The sequence below is a fragment of the Chanodichthys erythropterus genome, chromosome 14 (assembly GCF_024489055.1).
Source record: "Chanodichthys erythropterus isolate Z2021 chromosome 14, ASM2448905v1, whole genome shotgun sequence".
In the NCBI taxonomy this organism is placed as follows: Eukaryota; Metazoa; Chordata; class Actinopteri; order Cypriniformes; family Xenocyprididae; genus Chanodichthys; species Chanodichthys erythropterus.
Window position 1 is genome coordinate 19,912,585 of NC_090234.1, and position 23,613 is coordinate 19,936,197.

At 36.9% G+C, this 23,613-nt stretch overlaps 1 protein-coding gene across 1 annotated transcript in view; it reads right to left on the minus strand.

Moving 5' to 3' along the window:
- Positions 1 to 248: 248 nt before the first annotated feature.
- ube2e3 (ubiquitin-conjugating enzyme E2E 3 (UBC4/5 homolog, yeast)) overlaps positions 249 to 23,613 on the minus strand; it is a 52,272-nt gene continuing 28,907 nt past the window's right edge. The window contains exons 4-6 of the mRNA XM_067408599.1: positions 10,685 to 10,817; positions 3,716 to 3,863; positions 249 to 1,033 (exon numbers count right to left, since the gene is read on the minus strand). Of these exons, the coding sequence (XP_067264700.1) occupies positions 936 to 1,033; positions 3,716 to 3,863; positions 10,685 to 10,817 (379 nt within the window). The 3' untranslated portion in view covers positions 249 to 935. The remainder of the gene's footprint in view (positions 1,034 to 3,715; positions 3,864 to 10,684; positions 10,818 to 23,613) is intronic.

Below are 23,613 nucleotides of genomic sequence, written 5' to 3' on the forward strand. Positions count from 1 at the left end.
TCACATGATCCTTCAGAAATCATTCTAATATGATGATTTGCTGCTCAAGAAACTTTTATTATTATCAGTGCTATTTTTGTAGAAACAGTGATGCATTTTTGGAACTATCAGTGTCTTTACCATCACTTTTGATAGTATTCATTTCAAACTTTTGAATGGAAGTGTTTTTAACGCACGAGTCCACCACTTTTGAGCAAATGGGATCTTAATAGCGGTGTAGAAAACAGCACACAAACACTTCACCCGGGGACTGTTTTTTTATTGTGTTTGAGGGGATCTTACAGTGGTTGCTCATTTCAGCTGAGCTACAAAACGTTCAATGAGATCGCTTCATTACAAACTGACAAAGGTATAACAGATTCACAACAGCATGTACCACAGAACTGGAAATGAGCGTGGGTCTCATATAAATGACATCATTTCTAATAATCTACAGCATGTTTTTCTTTTTTTTTTTCTTTTTTGTCATTTCTTTGACTTCATACAGATAATGAATTAGGCTAAAATGCACCATAATATTTGGTTGACTTTAGGAACATTTTCCTTATTACATCACAAAATACATTTTTTTTATATCCCAAAGAAGCAAGACTTGCAAGTAGGCTTTTAAACAGAACTAAATCTACAGCTACAAAATTCTACTCCGGCAGCCTTTACACCTTGGCGGGTCCTGTCTGCGCTCCCAGTCCGTATCGGGTAAAAACACGGGGTAGAATCAGTATGACATTTACACAGAAGTCCGTATTGTAAAGGCTATAAAGATTTGTTGCACGTTGTAAAGTTGCCTCTCCTGGATCTTTACACTCCTGCGGGTGATGGAAACTGGGGCGGCGGTGGAGAAGAGTGTGGGAAGGAGGGGTGGACAAAGGGAAGCTGGAAAGAAGGGGGTGGGGAGGGGGGGTTGAGCGGGGGTCTAGGTGTCAGCGGCCCACCGTCTATGTGGCGTATCTCTTGGTCCACTGTCGAGCTATCCTGTCATGCTCTGCTCTGTTGGTCAGGTACTGAGTAGCTATGCTTCCCACCAGAGGATCCGCTGAGAGACGAGAGGGGAAAAAAGAAAGAAGAACGGAAAGGGAAAAAAAAAGTGAGACATTCTTATACCCAGGAGTCAGCGAGAACACAGTATTCTGAAAGACGCAGACAGGCGCTGGGAAGGACACAGAGAGAGAGAGAGAGAGAGAGAGCAGTGGGAAGTGAGCCATCTTCGAGTGTAAATGAAAGAGCTGTGTGGGATTCAACAGACACATCTGTCATGTGCTGACTCAGCTGACACAACAATGTCAGAGATGTTTGAGACAAACATGGTGACGGCTTTACAGAGGATTCGAAACTGTAAGCCTGTTCCGAAAGGTCGGTTTTCCCTTACTTCAAGCAACACAACAATGAAGACCTTAAATGAACATGACTAGACACATGCAACATCAAGCCTGAAGTTTAGTCATCAGCTTCAACATCATTCATTAATAAACGTTATCAATCTTTTCTAGATTCAAGTAATTCACTTAAGAAAATGTAGGCAGTTTTATTTTAGTATTATTTATATACTATTATAGTATTTATTAATATTTTGAATTAGCCTTTATTTATATTTTCATTTCCTTTTTAATTTTAGTTTAAGTTTTAGTAATTTTATTAAATGCTTTTATTTTTAGCTTTTTTTTTTTTTAGCTTTATTTCAGTTGTAATAAAATTACTTTAGTAAACTTTTTTCCTTCAGTTAGTTGCCAAAACAACATTTTGACAAGGCAAAAAGTCTAATTTAAGTATTTTTATCTAATATTTTATATTTTATTTCAGCTTTATTTCAAGTAATGTAATGATTCTTTGCCATTCAAACACTAATTTTTCATTTGATTTTAGGGTTAGTCAACAGTAAACTCTCTGCTGGCATAATGGGTATCAAATTAAATAAATATTAATTTTCATTTATCTTTATTTGCACATCTACAGTAGTGACCAAAAGTGAAGTCGAGAGGAGACTTTTTTAAACGTTTGATTAAATTATTAAAATATGAGGAAAATATTTTATATTTTTTGAATATTTTAAATATAAAGGAAAAAAAAAACCCACTAAACTTGGTTAAGGTTTTTATCTGAAAAAAATATTTGGCAAAAGGAGGCAAAATACAGCTACAGGTTTTATTTTACTATGAAAAAGCTCACAGGAAAAAAAAAATACATTGACTATAACAAAATTAGTTATTAATATTTGACATAACTTTTGGCCACTGCTGTATTTTCGATCAGTCTTCTGCCCGTTTGAGGCATTGTCAGTGTAAAAAAATTATATTTTGCGGAATATATCAGAATCTATTTTTCAAATCCTCCTTAAAGGATTATTTCACTTCTGAATGAAAATTTCCTGATAATTTCCTCATGTCATCCAAGATGTTCATGTCTTTCTTTCTTCAGTTGAAGAGAAATTAAGGTTTTTGAGGAAAATATTACATGATTTTTCTCCATATAGTGGAGCATATATTTATATTTATATATAGTGGAGAATTTATATACTTTTTAACCACTCATCTGGGATCGTGTAGAGCCCTTTGAAACTGCAATTTGGACCTTCAATCCGGTGAACCCCACTGAAGTCCACTATATGGAAAAAAATCCTGGAATGTTTTCCTCAAAAACCTTAATTTCTTTTCAACTGAAGAAAGCAAGACATGAACATCTTGGATGACATGGAGGTGAGTAAATTATCAGGAAAATTTTCATTCAGAAGTGAACTAATCCTTTAAGTCTGCGCTTCAGGGCTTGACTGAAGGCCCTAAGGCAGGGCTATCCAATCCTGCTCCTGGAGGCCCATCTTCCTACAGAGTTCAACCAAAGCCACGGATCCTCATATCTCTAGTTTAACCTAACCATAATTTAACACACCTGAACCGACTAATCAAGGTCTTTAGGATTACTAGATACATCCAGGTAGGTCTGTTGGAGCAGAAAGGAGCTAAACTCTGCAGGAAGGGGTCTTGGACACCCAGGGCCTTCAGTCAAATAAATAAATAAACCTTTCAAAAGCGTAAGTGAATAGGAAAAATTTCACATGGTCAGATTAATTTTCTAGTCACTTGATTTTTATTTTATCTGGTGGGTGTAGTCTTGCAGATATGTCATGGTGAGGCCTTCTAGTGAATCTGAGTAAAGCAATCATGCATTAAGTGAGGTACGAAATAAGAGAGTGAACATCGCAATTCTCTGCAAGAACATGGATTCGCTGATAATGGGAATGACGATTGATTCGGTAACTGCGTTTTTTGGAAATTTTCCAATTTGCTAATTGCTTACAATGTCAATGTCTTTAATACTGTAAGTTGGCTGTGACAAAGAATGCAATGTTCATAGGTAGGTAGTCTTATTCTGCATAGAAGGGCCTACCCAAAAATGACAATTCTATCATCATTCCCTCACCCTCATGTCATTCGAAACCTGTTTTATTCTTCTGTTGAGCACAAAATGTTTTGAAAGTCATTTGGAGCCAAACAACACCAGACCCCATTTATTTCCATTCACTGAGACATTTTTTTAAAATATCTTCTTTTGTGCTCCACAGAAGAAAGTAAAGTCATACAGGTTTGAAGCAGAGTACATGATGAATTTTCATTTCTGATGTTACAGCCCAAACAACTCTACTATTAACCAATTGTGCTCTCATTTTTTTCTAGGCTTAAGACTTGGAACATTTTTCTTCTCAGCCTTGAGTTGCTGTACTCACCTGGATTGCAGTCTGTCAGCAGAGAACAGATGGAAAGCAGGACCTTCGAGATGGTCAGAGCTGGGCTCCAGTTATCCTTCAGGATGTCCAGGCAGATCACACCCTGACTGTTGATGTTGCAGTGATAGATCCTTGTACGGAACGTGACCTGCACAAGAGGAAACCAAAACGATCACAAAACAATTCTATCTAAAAAGGGATGATGTTAGCTCACCAGTCCAGAACCACACTTTAATACTCTGGATGCGTTTTATCAGGGCTTTCGTTATAGAGGGGGCTTTTGAGAGCTGGATCACAGCTTTCACTCTCATTAACAGTGCGCTCAGAAACCAGGGCTGAATCCTGAAAGCTATTGATCCAGAGAGACAAGAGAGCCAAGCAAGCTTAACCCGACCCAGCTTCCCAACTGTATGTAAGCAGCCCTTATCTGGAGTATTGACGACTTGGCTTACAGGACCAGCAGTACACAACTGACTGTAGTATTGTGGGAGGGCCTGAGTCTGCCGGATAAGGGTCAAGAGGTAGTCCAGGTCATGCATTAGTCTGCTCCCTTAGCACATAAAGAGCACTTCTTGTTGACTGCGTTTCACTCTGCCCCCTGCAGCAGCTACTAAGACGTCCGTCACATGATGCAGCATAAACCGACCGACTAAAATAACCATGCCTGCCTGGCACAATGTGGGTATTGTATGAACATGGTGGTCTCTGAGTCCAACTCGGTCGAAAACGCAGCCAGCATGACACAGGCAGCCAGTGTGAGGCCTCACGGACAACACTGGGAAACAAAACAAGAGAGAGTTCATGACACTCCCCTATGAAGAGAAAAACCTTCCAATGCTAAGACTGTTCCTGGAGGAGGGCAGCTGCCTTTAAGATGGCTTTTTTTAGTCACATTTAGGCAAATAATACAAAGAAATACCTGAAAAACATTCAGATAGGATATTTTTAATCCTAAACTAATATCATAAACAGACAATAAAAAAAAAAAATCCCACACACTAACATAGCTTGAAATAACAAATAATATTTACTGTTTTGGTCATCCCTTTTGTGAAGCATTCCAGAGTCAAATTTAAGCAGAAATATTAATCAAAGATGGTTGGCAAGTTAACAGAAACATTGAATGTAAATATACTTGCACACACCTATTTATATAAAAATAAATGGTTGCACTTTTACATGTACTAGTGTATTTACCTAAAAAATACTGGCTAATATCAGGTAACTACAGGGGTTAAGGTTAGATTTAGGTGTAGGTTCAGGGTTAGTACCCAGTTATTGTAATTATTGTAATAAGTACATGGGGAAGAGGACTGTAAAATAAAAAAAAAACAAAAACAAAAAACATTTTTCAAAGAAATATCTAATATGATAAAATAATAAAATTATATTAATATAAAATATTAAAACAACAAATATTTTATATTTATTTGATATTGCACTTTTTATAAAAAGAATAACTATCCCAATACAATAATAATTACCATAATTTATACACATACAGTGGGTATGAAAAAAGTATTCAGACCCCCTTAAATTTTTCACTCTGTTATATTGCAGCCATTTGCTAAAATAATTTAAGTTAATTTTTTTTCCTCATTAATGTAAACACAGCACCACATATTGACAGAAAAAAAAAACCCAGAATTGTTGACATTTTTGCAGATTTATTAAAAAAGAAAAACTGAAATATCACATGGTCCTAAGTATTCAGACCCTTTGCTCAGTATTTAGTAGAAGCACCCTTTTGATCTAATACAGCCATGAGTCTTTTTGGGAAAGATGCAACAAGTTTTTCACACCTGGATTTGGGGATCATCTGCCATTCCTCCTTGCAGATCCTCTCCAGTTCTGTCAGGTTGGATGGTAAACGTTGGTGGACAGCCATTTTTAGGTCTCTCCAGAGATGCTCAATTGGGTTTAAGTCAGGGCTCTGGCTGGGCCATTCAAGAACAGTCACGGAGTTGTTGTGAAGCCACTCCTTCATTATTTTAGCTGTGTGCTTAGGGTCATTGTCTTGTTGGAAGGTAAACCTTCGGCACAGTCTCAGGTCCTGAGCACTCTGGAGAAGGTTTTCGTCCAGGATATCCCTGTACTTGGCCGCATTCATCTTTCCCTCGATTGCAACCAGTTGTTCTGTCCCTGCAGCTGAAAAACACCCCCACAGCATGATGCTGCCACCACCATGCTTCACTGTTGGGACTGTATTGGACAGGTGATGAGCAGTGCCTGGTTTTCTCCACACATACCACTTAGAATTAAGGCCAAAAAGTTCTATCTTGGTCTCATCAGACCAGAGAATCTTATTTCTCACCATCTTGGCAAACTCCATGCGGGCTTTCATGTGTCTTTCACTGAGGAGAGGCTTCCGTCGGGCCACTCTGCCATAAAGCCCCGACTGGTGGAGGGCTGCAGTGATGGTTGACTTTCTACAACTTTCTCCCATCTCCCGACTGCATCTCTGGAGCACAGCCACAGTGATCTTTGGGTTCTTCTTTACCTCTCTCACCAAGGCTCTTTTCCCCGATAGCTCATTTTGGCCGGACGGCCAGCTCTAGGAAGGGTTCTGGTTGTCCCAAACATCTTCCATTTAAGGATTATGGAGGCCACTGTGCTCTTAGGAACCTTAAATGCAGCAGAAATTTTTTTGTAACCTTGGCCAGATCTATGCCTTGCCACAATTCTGTCTCTGAGCTCTGCAGGCAGTTCTTTTGACCTCATGATTCTCATTTGGTCTGACATGCACTGTGAGCTGTAAGGTCTTATATAGACAGGTGTGTGGCTTTCTTAATCAAGTCCAATCAACATAATCAAACACAGCTGAACTCAAATGAAGGTGTAGAACCATCTCAAGGATGATCAGAAAAAATGGACAGCACCTGAGTTAAATATATGAGTGCCACAGCAAAGGGTCTGAATACTTAGGACCATGTGATATTTCAGTTTTTCTTTTTTAATAAATCTGCAAACAACAACAACAATTCTGTGTTTTTCTGTCAATATGGGGTGCTGTGTGTACATTAATGAGGGAAAAAAATTAACTTAAATGATTTTAGCAAATTGCTGCAATATAACAGAGTGAAAAAATTAAGGGGGTCTGAATACTTTCCGTACCCACTGTATAATATCTAATAATATATCTATAATCTATATAAATAATGTTCATTTATATAAGCGAAGATAGCAAAATAAAGTAAAAGAGATCTTGTCATATTTTATTACTTTTTTTTTTACTTTAGTGAATAAACTGTATTAATGAATGAAATGTTCAAGATGTCTGAATAAATTTGACTTTATATATATATATATATATATATATATATATATATATATATATATATATATATATATATATATATATATATATATATATATATATATATATATACACACACACAATTTTTTATCTGATCAGTCATCATTCAAATGTCATTTAAAAAAACAGCTAACTTCTTTTTCTAAGTTCAAAGATATATGACTGCTAGTGAACTTGCTGAAGGTTGAATCCAATTGAAAGTTGATCAAGGCCATGATCAGATCTTTATTGAATTATTACCCTTTTATGCTTATTAGGTACAGTAATAGCATAATTAGCTTAGCAACACAGCTATCTGTGTAGGACAGTCAGGTGGGGTTTTAAAGATTCTTTTTAGAGATTCTTACAGACAGACAGAAATAAAAAAAGAAGAGACAAGACACAAACTAAAAGAGAAATCTCTCTTTTTAAAAGGCACATAATGACCCAACCAAACTGCTCCGTAAACAAGCCAATGCATTAGAGCCTTTTACAGCTCGACTTAATCGATACTCTTATTTCTATTTCTAGATAGACTTTTAGGAAGAAACGCCTGTCTCCCTGTCTTTTCCACCCTGCTTCCAAACACAGAGAGACTCATTCACAAAAGCACAGATTAGTGGACCACAAACCAAGCCACACTGTTCAGCGAGTGAGAGTGGGCAGCGACTTCACAGAGCGCCGACCCTAAACGAATGTAGGCGAGATCGGCCCCCAAGTTGCTCTGCGTTTCATCTGGTGACAAAAGGATGAGGGGGTGTGGGCCGCCGGCTCTGCCCGGCATCCACCGCAGAGGATGAATCCTGTTTATAATTAGTGGATTAGAGCTTTGCAGTGGCTTGATCTGAACAAAGAGCCCCCACCAGCCCATGAGCTTTATATAAACTTGTTGTTTACAGATGCCGCTGACAGTCTAGATGAGGGCCAGACTGAGGCAAAGAGCCACTCAGAGCGGTGCAAATTCCCAAACATGCTGAGGAAAGAAATTCGGATGCTAATTAATCCGAGATGGCGTGGTTGACACTTTCACCTTTATAGCCCGAGCAGGAGTAAATCAGCTTCCCTAAACCACATTGCGGCCTGTCGGCATCTCGCTAGTTGCTTTACGCTGGAAATAGCCGGTGCTCGGAAGGAGTATGTACAGCCATCCAACACACAAAACAGCAATCACAAACACAATCGTTCAGCATCACATTATCCTTGAGTTATTTTAACAGGAGGTCAATACCTGTTCTGAATGATCCATTACAGAATGTCCTTGGTAGACCTAATAAATCTTAATTAAAGGCCACTGCTCTTTTGTGACTGACTATAGGCTAATAATAGCAAAGCACACATACAAAGATGAGTTCAACTTCAAGTGTCTACTTGAGAAAATGCTTCTATTTTGTATTTTACCATTAGCATGGCGTAGAATAGCTTTTTCCATTACAAATTACACTACTGGTCAAAAGTTTGGGGTAAAAAAAGAAATCAATACTTTTATTCAGCAAGGGCACATTATATCAATCAAAAGTGACAGCAAAGACATTTAAAATGTTAAAAAATATTTCCATTTCAAATAAATGCTGTTCACTGAGCTTTCCATTTCAAAATATCAAACAGGAAAAACAGTTTTCAACATTGATAATAAGAACCATTATTAATAACTGAACACCAATAATAATTGAGCAAAATATCTAACATTGTTAGATTATATAATGCTGAACTGATAATTTACATTCATATATGTTAGAAATGTCATGAGACTTCGATTTATGAATTTATAATCACAAGAACGGTATCAAATGGCTGATACAGCCGTTTTAAGCTCTGTCCTATATTCAAGAACAAGTTTGAAGTATTCACTCTGAAGTGCTTCCAAATACATTCCAATCCATTTGATATTGCATTTAGACTGAGAGCCTGTTGTGAAGCCTAATGAGCTGCCTATGCAGGTTCAAAACCATGTCTTCTAAAATGCCTTCTTTTGGCAAGTATTTCATGTATCATTCACTTAAAGGGTTAGTTCACCCAAAAATGAAAATTCTGTCATTATTTACTCACCCTCATGTCGATCTACACCTGTAAGACCTTTGTTCATCTTCAGAACACAAATTAAGATATTTTTTGATCAAATCTGATGGTTCAGTGAGGCCTCCATTGCCAGCAAGATAATTAACACTTTCAACGCCCAGAAAGCTACAAAAGACATATTTAAAACAGTTCATGTGACTACAGTGGTTCAACCTTAATGTTATAAAGCGTCGAGAATACTTTGTGCGCCAAAAAAAACTAAATAACGACTTCATTCAACAATATCTAGTGATGGGCGATTTCAAAACACTACTTCATGAAGCTTCGAAGCGTTATGAATCTTTTGTTTCAAATCAGTAATTCGGAGCGTGGAAGTCATGTGATTTCAATAAATGAGGCTTCGTTATATCATAAGTGTTTTGAAATTTTAAAGGTTCATGTGATTTTTGGCAGTTTGATACACGCTTCAAACCACTGATTCGAAATCGCCCATCACTAGAAATTGTTGAATAAAGTCGTTATTTAGTTTTTTTGGCGCAAGTATTCTCGTCAATTCATAACATTAAGGTTGAACCACTGTAGTCACATGAACTGTTTTAAATATAGTAGCTTTCTGGACATCTGAAATTGTTAATTATCTTGCTGCCAATACAGGCCTCACTGAGCCACCAGATTTTATCAAAAATATCTTAATTTGTGTTCCGAAGATGAATGAAGGTTTTACAGTTGTGGAATGACGTGAGGCTGAGTAATTAATAACAATTTTTATTTCTGGGTGAACTAACCCTTTAAGAAGTTCCATTTCAGTCAGGATTCTCCCTTAGAAGGCACTACACAGCATAGCTTTCGAAACAGAGCCTGAGTTTAATTCCAAACCTCTGCCCTGATACACTTGCCTGTAATTTTCAAGTGAGCTCAAAAACGTTGATTTGAGATGTAAGAAACTTTTACATGAAGGTAGATCTATTAGGGCAGGATTGAGAAGCACCCATTTTAAAGGTGCAGTAAGCGAATTCTGAGAAATGTTGCTGAAAGTGGATTGGACCGAGCACCACAACACACTTGTAGCCAATCAGCAGTAGGGGGCGTGTCCACTCATGATGAGGTAGGGGAGAGACTGAGTGAGAGAGAATGAGATTTTTATAGAAAGACTGTTGAAAGAGAGATGGCTGAGAGACATTATAAAAGAGTAAAGGTCAGATGAATATTACTGGAAAAAGAAGGGTTATGATCAGGCAAGAGCTTTAGGACACATGTTAATATTCGAAAAACTTTCCACCGCTGGAGAGACCCTGAGTGGGCAGGCTTGAAAACAGATGACAAGGTTGTGTTGTTTCTGCTCCATACATGAGTAACATTGGTTTTGAGCGTGTTCTGCTGGCGACTAACAACTTTTGTTTGTATATACTCGTGTACTGCATGTTCATTTTTTGTTCTTCCTTGTCATTCATCATCTTAGCTTTATTTTGCTTCACTTTTGCTATGATAAAGCAACATCCACTCTTGCATTGCATGTTCGTGCAATTTGGGGGCGGGGCAATGTTTGTTTGGGTTGACTTCAAATATCAAGTTCTACAATGATTCTCAGAAATCGCTTACTGCACCTTTAAAACCTAAAAATAGTGAATAAAAAGGGAAGAGATGTTTCCATACTGTACCTTTGGTGGCTTGAAGGGGTAATCGGACGAGAAGGTGATATCCAGAAAGAACACTCCCCCCTCATAGACTGAACCTGGAGGCCCCAAGATGGTAGATCTCCACTCATAGATATTATCTCCTTTGGGTCCCGCACTGAAAAACACAAACAAACAAACACAGGCCATGGTGATTTAGTATCTTACACAAAGACTAAAATGTCAGCCAATATTTGGCCATTTTGAGAATACAGTACTGGCTGATTAACAGAAGACAAAGTCTACCAACATCCAAAAGGATAATAATAAATGATTACATGTTAATAAAGATAACAGACTTTTGTATTACATGTATGGCGCCACAAAACACTTTTTAATGTAGCACGGAGGTGGCATGAATATATTTACACATGGATCACAATCGCAGGACAGAATGGGTCTCATTCATGAAACATTCGTAAATATACGAGTAAATATGCGAGTGATTTGCGCGCAAAGAGACTTTCCCGAAAACTCTTCTCCTGATTCACAAATACTTCGTAAACGTCAGAAGTGATAGTGAAATGTGTGTGTGTGTAAATGAATTCCAATCAGTCGTAAATCCCGCCCATTAAATCCGACTGACAACTATATATGGGCATCATATTATGACACCAAACGAAGGATTTTGAACATTTTATAGGAAACAATTTCCATAGCAAATAAGGGGCCATTAGTTTGCCCAACCATATTGAAATCTATCCATTATTTGATTAAAGTGCTCCGTTTGCAGATGCTATTACTGGCTCTTACAATAAAAGTAAAAATAAAAAACGTATGTAATTACTGTATATAATATTTTTTCAAAATGCTGTGTAAATATGTACCTTATTAAGGTGAATTAAAATGCAGCCTTATTAATGAGCAAAACGTTCAGATGTTAAACGCACTATTTACGCGTGGCTGGGAGCAGGTGTAGATTTCTTTCGTACCAACTAACATTTGGAAAATACGAACATTTTAATGAATCTGAAAATTTACGCCAGAACCACTTTACACACGATTTACACAAAAATTCGTTCTGCTCGTGTTTCATGAATGAGACCCAATGTAGCACTTACAAGTTGACAGAGAAAACAAGAAAATTTAAGATCAGTCTCCAGTGGCATTGAACAATATTAATGACCTAAAAGAGCAGGTTAATTCAATTAAATAAAAACAACAGGTTATTAAAATCAGCATGAAATACAAGTTGCTTAAGTATTTTCTTCCCTATTGTGACGTATATCCAAGTGAAACGGTTTCCTGAACCAGAAAAAAAAAAAAGAAAGTAGGGCGGGACTTGATTTTGTCCATGGGGAATTGATTGGACGGTCGTGGTTTGCTATTGCTGTGATCTCATGTCATAGACATGCTGTCCCTGCCATCGTGCCAGAAAACACATCAGAGAAGAGATGTTATTGCAAGAGGGAGGGTAAGGTTACTTTGATTATAGATTACAAGGGCTCATGAATTAAAAATAAATGTGCATGGGAGAATCACTTACTGAAATATTCCATAAATACAAAAAAGGTCAATTTTTGAATCCATGGTGGCTTTAAATCCTCTTATAATATTTGTATTGACGTTAGTATGACAGAATCTATAGACTGAAAATGCATCAGGGATTGTTTTGAAATGACCTGAAATCAGATCAAATTGTGAGGTGCCTAAAGAACAAGCCAAATATCTGCAACACAGGTCATGGAGAAGGAGATTCAGAGGTCAGATTGAGATAAAGGAACAACCACACAAACATGGCTAATGGAGGAAAATAAGGGCAATAAAGGAAAAAAATAAAGGCCCACTCAGAGCGATCCTCTGCTGGAGAGACCTGCCTCTAATGGAGGAGACAGGTGAATGTAGCAGACGCTGCCGTAAGCAGGCACTTATCCTCGGCATCTATTGCTCAATTAGCATGTGATGAAATGCTCGTCTCTGCCAGCAAGTCACCAGCCTACACACTGGATATCCACTCGTGCTTTAGAGCGAGAGAAGACGGCTGTCAAACCCAACTCAGCATAAAGTGGAGGTCCAAGAATAGGCGGGATTACAGCAAAGTGGAAAGATAATAGGAACGGACGGCGTGAAGAGTAAAAGAACAATTCATTGCCGCCATGTAGCTTACTTAATTCTTTGAGCCTGATAAATTATCCAGGACTCTCGCACTGCAGCGAGGGTGAAAAAAATGCATCGAATACAACAGAGAGCAATAAATGGCAGATTAAGCAAAAGAAACCTGCTACATAGATCATTTAACTACACAACGACATGCGGGGTTGTTTTTGGCCATCGCTTATCGCCATAAAATCAACACATGACATTTAGAGAGGCTTTAGATCACGTCAAAGTGAATCATATAACCGTAGCTTACGAGGGGAAAAAATGAGGGAGAAATAGAAAAATCTTTTTAACGCCTCTGAACATCAATCTGACAGGCCTTCAGTAGGGTGTTTAGTAAAAGCGAGGTGAGCTTCATGCCAGCGTAACGCTTTGCCCCGGTCCTGTCAGCGGTTCTCAGCGTTACCGCAGAGCAACTAAATTCATATGAAAGGAAGTGTGGAACCTCACCATAAGGATGTGGAAAATTACTTCATTTCATAATCGATTAGTCGGTGGGTTGCCTGAACCACTAGTTGACAAACTGTCTAAAAAACCCTGGTTTTAAGTTCATCCAACCCCAAATAGAAGCATTTCTTATGCACAGAATGAAGGTGCCTTTTCAAAGTTATTATTTATCAAGGATGCATTAAATTGATCAAAAGTGACACTAAAGACATTTATAACTCTACAAAATATTTCTATTTTAAATTAAATGCTGTTGTTTTGAACTTTCTATTCATCCAAAAATCCTGAAAAGCTATTACGGTTTCCATAAAACTTTTTTAGGTGCACAAATTACTTTTTTAAAAAATTAAATAAATAAATTATTTATTTGTTTTTCTGTATTTTTGATCAAACAAATGCAGCCTTAGTGAGAATTCAATATTTCTTTTAAAAAACATTTTTTTAAAAATTGTACCAACCCAAAACTTTTGAACAGTAGTGCATTATTTAGTTAAAATAATCAGTGAATCATTCAAATGAATTATTGAAACAAACTCTCCAATGATGAGATAGAGATTGGTGGGCCTTATAAGGGCATATAAAGACATATTTAAAATAGTTCATGTGAGTACAGTGGTTCAACCTTAATGTTATGAAGCGATAAGAATAAGGTTTTTTTTCTTTGTGTGCAATTTTCATTTTTGGGTGAACTAACCTTTTAAGAACTTACCCCTGAACACAGCCTTATTCTCACTTGTAAAACTCAAAAATACTAATACATGTTGCTATCTGCAATATGCAAAATTGTCTGACATGGATGACAAACCAAATCTCGTGAAAATCTTGGGAAAGACTGCTGCTGCCGCATCTGTCAATTCATTTCGTGTTTACAGGCTGATCATGACTTCTTCAATATGCTGAATGCACAGACATATCGCAGTAATGAGCAGCTGCTGCTAATATGGCTCTATGTATTAACATCTATGGTAAAGTGTCTGCCTGCCCTCTTGTTGCTGGACTGTGAAGATTTGAAGCAATTATGTTGACGCTGAAGAGCCACTTGTAACAGATTTAGCAAACTCTTAACAGGAACATAACAGTGGCAAATGATTGAAAAAAGCCATCGTTAATAGCCGAACGAGTCCTTTAGGCTCTAATGAATTCTTGGCAATCAAGTGGACAGTCGTGTTTGTTGAGGCCAAGGCTGACACATGCTTCTCGGAAACACAATCACCTCCACATGGTTTCCAGAAAATATAAGAGATTCATACAGGAGGTGGCAAGATAGAAGCATCAGAACAACACAGAAATTACACAGAGTAAAATGATATAGGCTATGTTCACAGTGCAGCAGAATATATGTCAGTTCAAATTTAGAGTGCTAAATATGGTTAAGTTCAGTTGTTACTGAGGATGGTAAACCACATTCTGAACAGTACTACACTGAATTCTTCAATATACCTGTGCTGCAATGAAAACCTACACTAAATGAAAACATTTTTAGTAACTGAAATAAACCAGTGTAATTGGGAAAAACCTTAATTAAACTAAAATACCGTTTCATGATTCCAAACTAGAAAATTATCATACTAAAACAATGACAGAGTGAAAATAAATACATTTAATTGGAAAAAAGTTTAAAACTCTGGTATGGGTGCAAAGGGAAATGGTTTAGGTAAAAAAAAATGGAGGAAAATATTCCTCCAAAAAACTTTTGCGTTCTTGAGTTCTCAGAGAAACTGCACTCGATCGAAAAACTTGTGGGAGGAAAACCTTTATTTCAGTTCTTCTGGAAGTGAACACAAAGTTTCTCTGGGAAACGCAATACTTCTGAGAGAGAAAACAAAAGCATCGAAATATAATTTTTCATCCAATTTCATAATTTTTTTTCCATAATTTCCCCATGTCCCCTTAGAGGCTGTGTTTAAAAAAAAAAAAAAAATACTGTTCACTACACTTAAAGGATTAGTTCACTTTAAAATGAAAATTACCCCAAGCTTTACTCACCCTCAAGCCATCCTAGGTGTATATGACTTTCCTCTTTCCGATGAACACAAGCAGTTATTTTAATAAATATCCTGATGCATCTGAGCTTTATAATGGCAGTGAACGGGACCAATGAGTTTGAAGCTCAAGAAAGTGCTTCCATCATTAATAAATGTAATCCACACTGCTCCGGGGGGTTAATAAAGGCTTTCCTGAAGTGAAGTGATGCATTTGTGTAAGAAAAATATCCATATTTAACAAGTAAAATATCTAGCTTCCGCCAGACCGCCTTTAGTATTCAACTTAGGAAGAAAGTGTATCGCCTCTTGCAGTTGAAAATACGTATGCTACGTCCTACGTCCTCTGTATTCAACTTAAGAAAAAAAGTTTGTTTTTTGTAAGTTGAATAAGAAAGGCGGTCTGGCGTAAGATAGATATTTTACTTTATAAATTGTTAAATATGGACATTTTCCTTACAGCAACACATCGCTTCACCTCAGAAGGTCTTTATTAACCCCCGGAGCCGTGTGGAGTACATTTATGATGGATGGATGCACTTTCTTGAGTTTCGAACTCGTTGGTCCTGTTCACTGCCATAATAAAGCCTGGATGCGGCAGGATATTTATTAATATAACTCCGATTGTGTTCATCAAAAAGAAGAAAGTCATATACACCTAAGATGTCTTGAGGGCGAATAAATCTTGGGTAATTTTCATTTTAATGTGAACTGATCCTTTAAACTGGTTTAATTTGTTTTAAATTGTCAATTGTTTCAGCCTTTCTCAAATTCATTATGGAAATTTCCCTCTTCAACAGATCGTCTCAAAAGTTTTGTGTAGGGGTTTCAGGTAAACCTGAAGCAGGTATGAGGAGGAACGTCTGCGCTCCATAACCACATTTATGATGCAATTACTACAAATACCCAACGTCGATGTTATATAACCTGGAAAGTATGTAAGCAGTGAAATTCAGGCAGTAATCCTGCTCAAAAACAGGGGCGACCTCAATAATCCAGCGACCCTATGCAAGGCAGCTCTGCCACCGCGATTGGCTCTGGGCTCGGGTATTGTGTAATCCAGCACTCCCTCGAGGCGCACACACACTATAATCACCTCAAATGTGTTTGCAGTTCGCCCACTTCCTGTAGCACACATTTCTCTGCAGAGACTGCTTTAATGACCAAGCAAGGACTTGTTATCCTTTAACGCTTCAGAGCAAACTCCTACCATTTAACAAAACAAGCTTCCGTTCAGATTCTTACATAGTCTTGAAAGAAGCAACCCTTTATAATATTAAGCTACCGCTGAGACTGGGGAATCGAAGCCTGCTGGCTCACCAATCTATCAGCTTGTCTATGAAGAGCTCCGGGTGTAGCAGATTACACAGAAGATAGCCCTGAGAAACTAATTAATTTAACCTAAGCGCAAACATATACCATTTATCAATCTCCATCCATCACTTCAGATAACCCAGAAAGATGGTGAGCGCAGGCGAAGCACTGGAGAATGGAGTCACAATTCTGCACTGAGGTCTTATATTAAATTATATCAAAAGTCTACCTGAGAAACTCCTGCCTCTGTACACACAAAGAAACCACTAGTAGTGAAATAGTTTGCATATTAGTACTGTTCGCCTCCCACAGTTTGGCATGTCTGCACCACGGTTCGTCTCCTGTCCAACGACGCCTCTGAAAATATAAATGTTAATGGTTTATGTACCATAGAGTGTGAATTTTAAAAGATAATTATGGTAATTTCCTGTATATATATAGAGTATGGCTCTAGAAACACTAAAGTCATGGGTTATATTCCCAGGGAAAACAAGGACTGACAAAATGTGTACCTTGAATGCAATTGTAAGTCGATTTGGATAGAAGCATCTGCCAAATGCACACATGTAAAATGTAATTTAAATTGTTTGGGAATTGCAAGGAGTTGAACTGTTCCTATTCATTACTCAATTTTAAACATAACACACACCGTTTCCACCAATCTCATGTGAATCTTGAGTATAGTAGTGCTTCTTTCGCTCACAACCAAAAACAAACTTCTTTGGTGACATTGTTGAAAACTCTCAGCTTCCGTAACCTGAACGAAGCACATTGATGGGTGTGCTCTTGCTCTCGCTCTGGGTGATGTGTGTGCACGCTTTTCAGGGAGAAGTGCCCATACAAGGAATTCCGCACTTATTACGTGATAAGGGCCATACTCGGAAAAAAACTTTCAGAATCCAGAAGGAGTGTATTTGGCACAGAAATACTCCATCATACATCCAACTCATGTTTTGAAACTTTGTTTAGCATGAGAATGCAACTCTTTAAGAGTGTAAATAAGTCAGAATGCATGAAATAGCATTAGACCCTCCCTTTAATCGATTCTCATTTCTATGAACAGATATCGATTCTTAAATCCCAAGAATCAATCTTTTACTCTATGCTTTTTCAGCTGATGAATAAACAGAACATTGTAGCATGCCTCCTATCTAATAACTTTTTACATAAAACAGTCTCAGATTTCAAATTCTGTCCATTATTTTACGAAATTCAAACAATAAATTTTGTTTCGGCACTCGTTAATGTGTCATCAAGCGAACCAGCACGTGAATGGATGATCTCTTCCACTTTACTACTAGTTACAGCACGAAATAAACATGAATGAACATCAGAAGGTATGTTAAAAGATACAGTACAACTTACCAAAATTATATCTTGTGTAATCACTCAATCAGCTTTTCAACTACGGAAGGACATCAATAAAACAGCTTTTAAATATGTCACGTTTACATTTACCTCAGAAAGGAGCATTTTGCTAAATATATGCACCATATTACATATTCATTACAATTTTAAGTTTTTTCAATATTTAATGTATTTTTTAATAAATCCGTCAAGTTTTTATGACATCCACCATTTAAATGTTTATATTAAAAAAAAAACAAATTGTAGAAACATAATTATGTAATTAGAAAGTTAGTATTATAACATTGACTTAAACTGGGTGCTCGCCTGTGCATAATCAAACGCATCAAGGGAGACTGATTTTAATCTTTCCTTCGGACAGTTTTAGTTTTGTTCTAGAGGCTAAACCTCCACTCCGCCACACTGGTGCACACTCGTCACCAACTGGACAGGGGTGGGATTTAGAGTTACAAGTTAAAATAAATCACCCAGAGTGTAATTTGTCAAAATTATGGATGGCAGAATCCATAATTCAGAAGTAAATAACAGAAAATTGCCAGTTAATGTGACCTCCGCAAATCCTCCCAAACACTTCTCACAATGCTAGCATACAACAAAACCTGTTGTAAGAGCTCACCGGAGATATGGGTTCATTATGATTAATAGTTGGGAAAATATGCAAGCTGGGTATCAGCATCACAATTCAATATATTCTTGCATGTGTGAACCTCTAAGCCAAGCCAATATTAGTCAATTCTATAAAACAGCAACAACAACAAAAATCCTCTTAACAGTCATAAATTTACATTGATTCATTGCAATTCTGAAACAACTGTTCAAATATATGTTCTCAGACTTCACAGCAGGGCACAGGGGGATATGTCAGCAATTAAAACATAATATTAATAAAACCATACTCGCTTTACATGCTGTAATAAATCACACGCCACTCAACATTAAATTTCCCAACGAACACACACAGAAAATGTCAGGTAATATTCAGCAGCGGAGTCAATGACCTGATGCTGATTTTAAAATTGGCCACAATTAATGCACTAACCTCTGGGGCTGGGCTTTATACTTTTTCTTTCAGCTATCAACCCCCCGTTCCTCTGCTCCTGCTGGCTTACACAACTATAATCAACTGCCTGCCAGTGTCCCACTCTGTTATTTATCTGACAATTGGAATAAAGTCATGGTCAGACCTGTAATTATGATGACATTATATGAATAACTATAATTTCAGCTCTTAAAATGTCAAATTCTGGGCAATTTATTACTATACAACGAGCAAAAGAAAAGAATCAAACAGAACAACGTCACTTGCCAACACCAGTATGCTGTGAAAAAAAAAAAAAAAAGAGAAAAATTCACTATCAGGGAAACACCATTGTATATAACTTGTTGATATATTTCAGGCAAGCTGAGGACATAAAATGCTGAACTATGATTAGATACTTGAAATTGTTATATGTTGTTAGCAGGTATTATTAAAGGGGAGGGACTTTCTCATTCTAGGCCAAAATATTTATTTAGTTTGGATGCCAACAGATTTGTTTACCCCCACAAGTTCAAGATGAGTCAACCATATTTTTGGTTGCAGGAGAGAAATTTTATTTATCTGCTAAATGCTAATTTATCAATGTTAACAAGTACACTAGCATATATACTACCACAAAGAAGATTGGAGTTCGTAAGATTTTTATTTTTTGAAAGAAATTAATACTTTTATTCAGCAAGGATGCATTAAATTTGTCAAAAGTGACAGTAAAGACATTTATAATTTTACAAAAGTTTTAAAGTAGATGCTATTCTTTATTTTAACTTCTTCAAAGAATCATAAAAAAAAAAAAAAAAAAAAAAAAAAACACTTTCTACAAAATTATGAAGCAGCACAACATGTTTACAACATTAATAATAAGAAGAACAAATCAATAATAAGAAGAACAAAGCAACAAATCAGCATATTAGAATGATTTCTAAAGGATCATGTGACACTGATGACTGGAGTAACGATGCTGAAAAAAAATGAACAGGAGTAAATTACATTTTAAAATACATCAAAACAGAAACATTATTTACAATTGTAATAACACTTCACAATATTACAGTTTTACTGTAATAAATGCAGCTTTGGTGAGCATAACAGACTTCTTTCAAAAACATTTAAAAAATCTTACAGCCCAAACTTTTGAATGGTAGTGTAGATCACCTCAAAGCTAACATACATGGAGTAAAAGCCACAAAATGGCAATTTTGATTTCATAAAATGAAAATATTTAGTGACAAGCAGTAACAATGAGGTCCTTGTCCCAAATAATGTACTTGATATGTACTTGCGGTCTTTGCTCATGAAGTTTACGAAACCACAGTGTTTACCATTTGTCAGAGTATGATTCAAGCGTCCTCTTTGTGGTTGCGTGACCTCTTTTGCTACCTGATGATCTATGGGGCATTACGTTACCAAAGTATGGACAGCTGACACACGATGGACTGAGGAACACAAGAGCAGCATTTGGTAGAAAGCTTGACAACTACTTCATTGCAAAGTACATAAAAACTCAAGAAAATACATTGGGAAGTGCACAGACATTACTGTCAGATAACGTTTTCACCAACCAGTGCCTTCCTAAGAATCTCAGTGTCATTCCACATCCTGTTCATATTCATGGCGTTATAAACACGAACCTCTCTGGAGGATAAGTGCTTGTTCATATGCTAATTCACTGCTGAGGAACTGAGTGGGATGTTTCTTAAAGCTTTTGCTTTCCTCTGAAGATATATAAAGGGATAATGTGAGGAACAGACTATAATTTAAGTCTTTATTTGAAAGTCTTTTTTTCCCATCTTCAATGTCATTCACATATATTCAGATTTGCCAGGTGAAGATGCAACTCAGGCTGGATATCACGGATACCATAAATCATTGGTTTCAAGTTTGAATATGCGCAAATGAAAACAGTTTAAATTTTGATTTATGATTTCCGAAGATTTTGTCTATTTTTTCAGATCCGGACAGATGATTGAAGCATATTTTTTTCTCCTAGTGTAGGTAACATTAAAGTTTATAAGGTGTTTGAAGTTGAACACAGATATGTGTCCACAGTGTGTGTAAACAACCAGCCTATAACAGTAAAAATCCACCCACTCCTTTCCAAAGGAGCGGTTCCCAGTTTTGAAAATTCCATCTTACGTAAGAGTAGGGGGAAGCCCGGCTAATGACTGGTGATGATCTGCCCTTTTAGCAGAGAGGGTCAGTTCAACACTGGATTTGCGCAAAATATTAACATGATGGTACATGCTAGTCAATTAGTTGAATCAACTTAACTCCACAACAACTACATCAATTTATCCACTAACCATTTAGAAAACATCCAGTTTCATTCTAAAAGTTGTAACTTCTTCCTGAGTCTCTCCATCAGTGTCGACTCCGGTTTGAACAATATAAGGCTGAACACCGTTACTGACAATTTTTGACATTTTGGGTGCGTGAGATTCTCCAGTTTTTCTCCAGTCTGTTAAGCTCCGGGGGCAGAGAGCAGCAGCTCATTTGAATTTAAAGGGACACACACAAAATGGTAATGTTTTTGCTCACACCCAAATAGGGGCAAATTTAAGCTATAATAAATTATCTGTGGGGTATTTCGAGCTGAAACTTCACAGACGCATTCTGTGGACACCAGAGACTTATATTACTCATCTTGTGAAAAGAGGCAAAAGGTCCCCTTTAAATCTGCCTCATTTCAGAACTGCACAAAACAAAGACAGCATTAAAAATGTAACAACAGAGACTTCAATATACTGGAAAAACACCTTAAAGTAACAATTATCCTGCTGCAGCAGAATGACATGCTTGACAAAAGCAACTCAAAGATAAAAGATGGAGCTTATCTGAAAGGTGCTTCCCAGAAGAAGCATAACACATTCGCATAAACCCATTACAAACATCCTGTGACATTAAATATATGCGGAACCACTCTCACACCCTGTACACACGCTATATCAATCTGGTCCACTTATCAAGCATAAAGCATGAGATCTTGCTCTCTTTCAACACTATTCCTACAGACATTGATTTAGAGCAGGTTATTGAAATGCAGCACTGTACTTGCTAAACTGTTCAGTAGGAATTAATGAGATACCCTCAGCGTTTCACTAAGACAGAATACACACTGATGGTTGTGCTGTAATCTAATCAGCTGTGAATGTAAGTAGCAATGCTTTTCTGATGCGGTTGCAATCTTTCATTCAGACCATGACTGAGTTTATATTCCCTTTTTATCGCCGTACATTATTTATCGGTAAGACGCATTGTTTTACATTAATGAGCAAATGAAAAACTGCTCAGAGAAAAACAATGTAGGGAAAAGAAAATAATGAACATAAATGGAAAAATAAATTAATCAATACCGACTGATACCTTTTAATAATTTGTCAGTTTTAGGGAGAGCGATCCAAGTATATATCTATATAATAAAGACAATACTGTATATATAGTCAAACCAAAATGTATTCAGACACCTTGAACATTTCATTCATTAATACAGTTTATTCACAATAGTTTAAAAAAAAAAAGGTAATAAAATATGACAAGATCTCAGAGTTAAACTGTGTCAGAAAAAATTAATCTTAATTATGTCAGATAACACTTAAGCAAAACATGGTCAGATCATAGTGTCTGAATAATTTTTGTTCCCAAATTTTGATACATTTTACTGGTAGTCCACTGTATGAAGAATTCTTGGGTATAACATGTCACAATTTACTTTATTTTGCTATCCTCACTTACATAAATGAACTATAGTGTCCTGCACCCACTAGTAAAAATATATAAAAAATTATATCTAGTGTCTGAATAATTTTTGGTTTCACTGTACATATACACACATACACACGTATATATCATGTATATAAAATTTTATTTTAAATATTTAACTGTATATTTTATTTTTATTTATTAGTAGGTTCATCAGAAAAATACATATATATCAAATAAATAAAATGTATGAATAATGTAGCGGGCTGACGCTTCCCCTACTGATGTCTCAGCACAGGTTTATTTATACACACTGGCCATATTGACTCAGGGCTTATTTTTGCCTTAGTGGCTTTTCATGCTGAGCAGAGAGAGGCAGCGCTCGTCCAGGGGTCCTGTATCAATGCACTTCAGACCGCTGAAATCAATAGGCCCATCTCCACCAATAGCAAGGATTCCAGGGCACACAACATTGGTGTCGGTGCCAACCAAACAACTTCTTTGTTGGAAACCTGAATGTTGCTGATAATATATATAATATTATCAGCAGCAAAAAAAAAATAATAATAAATAAATATATATATATATATATATATATTTATTTATTTATTATTATTTTTTTTTTGCTGCTGATAATATTATATATATTATCAGCAACATTCAGGTTTCCAACAAAGAAGTTGTTTGGTTGGCACCGACACCAATGTTGTGTGCCCTGGAATCCTTGCTATTGGTGGAGATGGGCCTATTGATTTCAGCGGTCTGAAGTGCATTGATACAGGACCCCTGGACGAGCGCTGCCTCTCTCTGCTCAGCATGAAAAGCCACTAAGGCAAAAATAAGCCCTGAGTCAATATGGCCAGTGTGTATAAATAAACCTGTGCTGAGACATCAGTAGGGGAAGCGTCAGCCCGCTGCATCTGCCTGTGATGATGATGATGTAGAGCAGATTGATGAAGGCTGACAGC